This window comes from Jaminaea rosea, assembly GCF_003144245.1.
Source record: "Jaminaea rosea strain MCA 5214 unplaced genomic scaffold BDZ90scaffold_1, whole genome shotgun sequence".
Taxonomy (NCBI): domain Eukaryota; kingdom Fungi; phylum Basidiomycota; class Exobasidiomycetes; order Microstromatales; genus Jaminaea; species Jaminaea rosea.
In genome coordinates, this window is record NW_020289975.1 from 874,345 (window position 1) to 880,852 (window position 6,508).

A 6,508-nucleotide genomic window follows, 5' to 3' on the forward strand; every position below is an offset into this window, starting at 1 on the left:
TCGCGAGAGTCCTTGGCACTCCAGTCACGTCTTGTGGGGCACCGACTGGAATATGGAGCCCCGTCCTCTCATCGCCGGCGCTTCTCATCTCCAGAGCATCATCTCCCCGCGTGTTGCAGTCGAGTCTCAATCGAGCTTTGGAACATGGACACGAAGCCGCAGATCCCTTCATTGATTTCCCCGCGAGGTGGCTGGTGGCGCGGGAGGCGCACCATGCGCCACCCTTTGCCAGGCAAAGAGGTGACGACGATTGAGCAATGTGGCACCTTCAATGGTCTACCGCGGTCGGCCAGTCGTGGCAAAGACGATCACTCTCAACCAACGAGCCCGGTCGCCGGCTCGCCGTGGATGTAGTGCTCCTCAAACTAGGCTCTCGCCATCAGCAGAGCTTGCGACAAGCTTTCTGGGGGTTGCTGTTTGTCGAGGTCGTGTGCTGCTGAAGCCGACTCCGCCCTTTGGTAACATCGTCGACGGCGACGGCTCGGCGAGAATATGTCTTTCCTCCTGAAGGCATGGCGCAAAGACGGGCATGAGGATGAAGGGAGCAGACTGCTGTGGTGCCAAGCGATTCGAAGCGAGTGGCGCTGGCGCGCCGTCCAACGCGGAGACGCGGGGACGGCTGTGCACGCACTCAGGCGAGCGGTCCGGACAGCCAAGTCCAGGCCCAGTCGACAAGTAGGCGCGAGTCCGCGAGCCTGTCCGTGGCTGAAGGTTGCTAAACGCAGCTAGCGCCGTCCTCAAATTGTTCCGTAGCGGCCGGCTAGGCGGAGAGGTCACGGGCAGTTGCCACTTGTCGACGATCATTTTGACTACTAACTGCATCCTTTGTGCCGGCAGATCGAGCACTTTCTGTCAGGTGCCCTCGACGCCCTCTGCGCATCGTCGATCAGGCGCAAGAGCAACAGGAACGATCTCTCCGTGAGCTAGGCGCTGCCTATTCTTACGACCTGGAGCCCCTCGTCATCGGGCTGGATCTGGGGTAAGAGCAAAGTCGGTATAAGACCCCCGCATCGACCTCCATCCTCGACTCTTTTCCCCATCAACCTCAACTGGGATAATCAGGAGCCTCCTTCCCCCTTTGCTCTTCGTCCCAGCCACCACCCTCCTCCCTCTTCCTCACCCTCAACCTCGCCCCCCCTTACTTCATTCGACATGCCTGCCGCCGTTGACACTACCCAGGCCGCCGAGGTCGCCAGGATCGACGACAAGGCGCAAGCCAAGATCGCTAGCCAGGTCGAGGACTACAATGCCCTCGTTCACGACGCCGCCGCCGTCATGGAGGAGGAGCACGGCATGACCCTCTGGCAGACGATCAAGGACCACCCCACCGCGATCATGTGGACCATCCTCTTCTCTGCCGCCCTCGTCATGGAAGGCTATGACACGATGCTGCTCGGTAACTTCTTCGCCCAGCCCACATTTGCAAGGACCTTCGGTACCTGCAACGCCGCTGGAGACTGCGAGATCCCTGCCCCCTGGCAGACGGGCCTCTCCAACGGTGCACTCGTGGGCGAGATCATCGGTCTTCAGATCGTCGGATGGGTCTCGGAGATCTTCGGATACAAGCGCACCATGCTTTTCTCCCTCATCGCCATGACGGCCTTCGTCTTCATCCCCTTCTTCGCCTCAAGCCTGGCTGTGCTCCTCGTCGGTCAAGTCCTCCAAGGTGAGTTTGCCGTTGCCGTCCTGTGCCGCGCTGAGCCGTTCCGGGCCGCTGGTGCCGCGGCTGCCCTCGCCGTCACCGCTGTCCGCGCCTTGACGCGTCCGTCACGGTAGACGCGTTATGCGCTACGGCAGCTGGGACTATCGCAGTTCATACTGTTCTGGCACTATCGCAGACTAGGACTTTCGATAGTACTGCGTCACACCTCCTGCAAGCGCACTGCGTCACACCTCTGCAAGCGCAGATTCTCCGGCGGCGGCTCGCGACCTTCTCCTTGTCTCCGCAGGCAACCGCTGACCTGTTCCCCCTCTTCCTTCTTCAAAAAGGTATCCCATGGGGAGTATTCCAAACGCTCACGACGACGTACGCCGCCGACATTGCTCCTCTCCAGCTTCGCGGGGTACTTACTACATACAACAATCTTTGCTGGGTCATAGTAATTTTCATTTGGGAAGCCCCCACGCGTCTACGGTCCGCAGTAATCAGCGATACTGACGATTTTCTCCTTTCCGCCGCCCACTTCTTGCCTCTTCGTCACAACAGGGGTGCGTACCATCCGTCAGATTGCTTTTTACGTGAGACTCCCTCGCTGACAAGCTCTCCATCACCTTCTTCAACGCTTCTCAGTCAACTGATCGCTCAGGGCGTACTCAGAGGCTGCCTGTCGCGCACGGACAAATGGGCTTACAAGATCCCGTACGCCTTGCAATGGGTTTGGATCCCAGGAATTCTGGTAGCATGCCTCTTTGCCCCTGAATCGCCTTGGTTCCTTGTTCGCAAGGGACGCAAGGAGGAGGCAGAGAAGTCGCTGCGTCGCCTCTCTTCGCGTTCTCGCGGTCTCACTTCCGAGCGCGCCGCCGCCAAGATTAACGAGATGGTGCTCACTGCCGAGCTCGAGAAGCAAACCGAGTCAGGCGCCACCTACCTGGACTGCTTTAAGGGCACCAATCTTCGCCGTACCGAGATTGGCATCATGGTTTACCTCACCCAGGTCTTCTGCGGCGCACCTCTTATGGGCTACTCGACCTACTTCTTCAAGCAGGCTGGCATGAGCACCGAGAACGCCTTTAACATGTCCATCGGCCTCTTCGCCGTCGGTTTCGTCGGTACGGTCAGCTCTTGGTTCGTCATGCAGAAGGTCAACCGCCGTAACCTCTTCCTCTGGGGCCAGTACGCCATGTGCGCCATCCTCATCATCGTCGGAGCCATCGCTGCTGGCGCTGGTGAGCAGGCCGGCGCCGCTTGGGGCATTGGTGCTCTCCTCCTCGCCTTCACCTTCGTCTACGACGTCTCTGTTGGTCCTGCCACCTACGCCCTCGTGGCTGAGATCCCCGCGTCGCAGGTGCGAAGCAAGTCTGTTGCTCTCTCGCGCAACTTCTACAACATCGGCGGTCTCATTGCCAACACCATCCAGCCTCGCATGCTCAACCCTACGAGCAACATCTACATCGGCGCTCGCTCTGGTTTCGTCTGGGCCGGCCCTTGCGCTCTCTTTGCCCTCTGGACCTTCTTCCGCCTGCCTGACCCCACTGGAAGGACGTACCTCGAGCTCGACGCCCTCTTCGAGGCCAAGGTGCCTGCACGCAAGTTCCGCAGCACCCGCCTGGAGCTCTTTGGCTCGAACCAGGCCAGCCTCATGCCCCGAGGCAACTCGCAGGACGAGAAGGCCTCGACCGACGAGAAGAGCTCCGGTGTCGAGCACTCGACTCTTGGCTACCAGGGAGCATGAAGCGCGCACAGCATCAATACCCTCCAGCACACGAGGTGATCAACGGCAGGCGCCGCTCCACACTTTGCCTGCTCTGCTGTCGCGTCTCTCTCTCCTTTCTCTCACGAATGTCACCTCTCATTGCCGCAACGATCGTTTCAAAAATACGAATGTCACCTCATTGCATCCTCTGAGTCCCGTCTGGCCGCACTGGCGTGAAGGTGTTGAGGGCGATGCCGCTGCGTGGAAGAGTGAGATGTCGCGAAGGCGGAGAAACGCGTGCTTTGCGGCTAGCGTAGACGTAGTGCGAACGGCCACGTGGTGGGGTCAAAATCACGTGTCCGCGTCGGATAAACTCGGCCGAGTGATCCGAGTCCGTGCGTATGTTGTCTGCTCAGCGGCCCGCCTCGCTGTCCTTTGTCCCTTCACCACCTAATCACCACCTAATCACCACCCTAATCACCTCGACACCATCATCATCGACCCCACCAACACCCCTTCGTCCACTACTGAACTTGCTCCTCGAGTCATCCACCAAGCCCTGGCCGGCTCGGCCGGGGCTCTCGCGCCCATCGCCTGCCACCACCGTCAACAACCACAGTAACTAGATACACCGATGAAGCGGCCTACGACGAACACCACGGACGTCTCGCCCGGCACTGTCTCGCGACGTCTCCTTCACTGCCTTATGCCCTCACGTAGCTTCACCTAGGTCTGGCTCTCTCACGCTACCACCACGTTGCTGCCCCACCGCACTGCGCCCCCACCGGTCCTTTCCACACCAAAGGAGCACACCGAAGGCGATACACCAGCCCTTTCCAACCCCAAACCAGATAATCCTATCGCATCACCTGGCGGTCTATCTTCAAAGCTGCACGGAGGATACACGCTTCACAGTGTGATAGTGACAGCACGCGTTCTCCACCCTTCACCATTGGACTGAGGAGTTGTCACACCAACGCCGACGCCCGTCCAGCGCAGTTGGAGGCGATGTGAGTTGCTGTGTTGGAGTCCTTGCCTCGAGAGATTCGTTATGTACGACGTCGACACTCACCCTCGCCTTTTCCCGTGCCTTTCCCGCTCCTTCGCTCGACGTCTTCCTCTTCTATTGCTGGTGCATATACTCCTTTTCAATCGATATCCTGCCTCTACCTCTTCGATTGCTCATCTCCCTCCGGTCCATCTTCGCATCGCTCGCTCCGCGTGGCTATCATCTCACATCTTCACTCGCCGAAGACACTCTCTACTACAAGTGCTGGCAAACATAAGGGACACACCAGCAGCAGCTGTGACAACTCAGTAGAACGAATTTGGGAGCAAGACATGCATGGACTGCATCTCTCCGGTCATCTCACCACCACCACGACTCTGCAACTCACGATGCCAGAGCAAACCGTCCTCTCAAAGCGCTGGAAGGAATGCCGCGCAAAGAACACGTGTATGGACTGCGACAAAACCCTGTCCAAGTGAGAATCTCAGACCAAGAGCGACGGTGCGCCTCTGCTTACATAGAGCCCCTCCCCGCCACAGCACCAAGACTCTGCGAGAGCACAGGAAGAACTTTCACAAGGAGGAGTTCATCGCTGTGTGAGTCACTCCGATCGGTGTGCATCGGCGAACACCGCTCGCGTTACTGATGTCCCACTCCCCCCCTCCGTCTCCCTCTCTTGCGCTGCTCTGCTGCTCCTTCATCACTCCACTCCCTGCTTGCGCCAATGTCAACGCCTCGTCTTCCCATACGCCTCTCCATCTTCAGAGACCTCCGGGAGGAGGCCAAATGGCCGCGCCAGTGCCCGAAGTGGTGAGTGGCTCGTCACCAAGGCGGCTCGTCGAATACTGACTTGTCGTCATTCTCCCTCCTAGCTCGCGCCACTTCTGAATAGCTGGGACCATGACGTCGCACGCGAAGACGTGCAGCGCTGGGCCTGCTGCCAAGAAGCGCCGCATCGAGGCGGCCCCTCGCTCCCTCGGCCTCGACCAGCTCTTCCTGGACATGCTGTCGACGATGAAGGAGAAGGGCCTTGGCTTCGCCGACTTCGTGACGGACATCATGACGAAGACGGAGGACCATGTCGCGGCGATGTGAGTGACGGCAATGCCTGCGTGAGATCATTTGAGGTGACTGCCATTCACTAATAAGACTTCTACCTCTCTACTTCGCAGCTTCCTCGGCAAGGTCGAGCCAGAGCGTGATGACATCGTCAAGATCGCATTTAGCATTGGCCTACCAGCCACAAATCTCGCCAACGACATCGCGACGATCTGGCACGACTGGAGAGGACCACTCACCCACTTCACTTCCTCACTCCATCCCGTGCATCGTCTGCTCGCGACTCTAACCCTGTCGCGGCAGCTGCTCCTTCTGAGCTGTGTCCACCCTCATTCAACCAGCTCGCGGTGGCTCGCGGCGCTCCGCTCACCCGCCATGCAACCTGGCCTCGAAGTCGCAGGCTACTTCCGTGGTTGGGACTTGCGACGTCCGTTTTCAGTCCTCATACAAAATCGCTCTCTGTCGCCTCACGATATGGCGACCACAATCACACTACACACGTGCACCGAGTGTGCAAAAGATTTCTTAAACGACCGCACGCTGCAGATTCACATGCAGCGTGAACACCAGCCAGGGCAAAGCGGCGGACACGGGGCAATGGATGCGGAGGGCGAGACAGACGACGAGTCGACATCGAATGTCGACCTGTCTGCCTTGGAGAATGAGGGCATGGACGTCTACATGCTCGACGACTTCAACGTCGACCCGGCCGCCTCCTCAGCCCCCTCCTTCACCACCAGATCGGCCGCCGCCATCGGCCTCGGCTTCGCTCCGCCTGGCGCGGCCGCCTCGCCCTCCTTCACCACCGCCTCGTCCTCCTCGTCAAACGCCCTCGCCGAAGCCATTGGCCTCGGCTTCGCCCTGCCTGGCCAGGCAGGCCCCGTCACCACACCAATGCCTGGCCTGGACGCCCCCTCCTTCGCCCCCGCCCTCGCCCTCGTCGACGCCGCTGGCGTGGGCAACACCATGCCTGGCCTGGCCGCCCTCTCCTTCGCCCCCTCCTTCGCCCCCTCCTTCGCCCCCGCCCTCGCCCTCGCCGACACCGCTGGCGTGGGCAACACGGATGGCGCGGGCAACACCATGCCTG

The 6,508-nt window shown here is 59.9% G+C and overlaps 3 protein-coding genes across 3 annotated transcripts; 2 read left to right on the forward strand and 1 right to left on the reverse strand.

Annotated features, from left to right (window-relative positions):
• Window positions 1-66: 66 nt before the first annotated feature.
• On the reverse strand, window positions 67-987 carry BDZ90DRAFT_7608 (hypothetical protein). Its single transcript, XM_025509850.1, has one exon. The coding sequence runs from the start codon at window positions 820-822 to the stop codon at window positions 361-363; it is 462 nt and encodes a 153-aa protein (XP_025364846.1). The 5' UTR covers window positions 823-987; the 3' UTR covers window positions 67-360.
• Window positions 803-3,565, forward strand: BDZ90DRAFT_229256 (putative maltose permease). The gene is made up of 3 exons (XM_025504987.1): window positions 803-1,666; window positions 1,990-2,099; window positions 2,289-3,565. Exons 1-3 carry the CDS (start codon window positions 1,153-1,155, stop codon window positions 3,390-3,392), a joined length of 1,728 nt encoding a protein of 575 aa, XP_025364847.1. The 5' UTR covers window positions 803-1,152; the 3' UTR covers window positions 3,393-3,565.
• A 1,697-nt stretch (window positions 3,566-5,262) lies between these two features.
• On the forward strand, window positions 5,263-6,471 carry BDZ90DRAFT_257325 (hypothetical protein; the record flags this gene model as incomplete). The annotated part of the gene is made up of 2 exons (XM_025507941.1): window positions 5,263-5,453; window positions 5,535-6,471. Coding segments are annotated over 2 exons (1,128 nt in total), but the record flags the coding sequence as incomplete, so codon positions are not given.
• Between the last annotated feature and the right edge of the window lie 37 nt (window positions 6,472-6,508).

Excerpts from the sequence above, each read along its gene's own strand:
- BDZ90DRAFT_229256 (XM_025504987.1), top strand. The coding sequence starts at position 1,153 with ATGCCTGCCGCCGTTGACACTACCCAGGCCGCCGAGGTCGCCAGGATC. Across the intron at positions 1,667-1,989 it reads CGTCGGTCAAGTCCTCCAAG|GTATCCCATGGGGAGTATTC; the intron begins GTGAGTTTGCCG and ends TTCTTCAAAAAG. Across the intron at positions 2,100-2,288 it reads ACAATCTTTGCTGGGTCATA|AGTCAACTGATCGCTCAGGG; the intron begins GTAATTTTCATT and ends TCAACGCTTCTC.
- BDZ90DRAFT_7608 (XM_025509850.1), bottom strand. The coding sequence starts at position 822 with ATGCAGTTAGTAGTCAAAATGATCGTCGACAAGTGGCAACTGCCCGTG.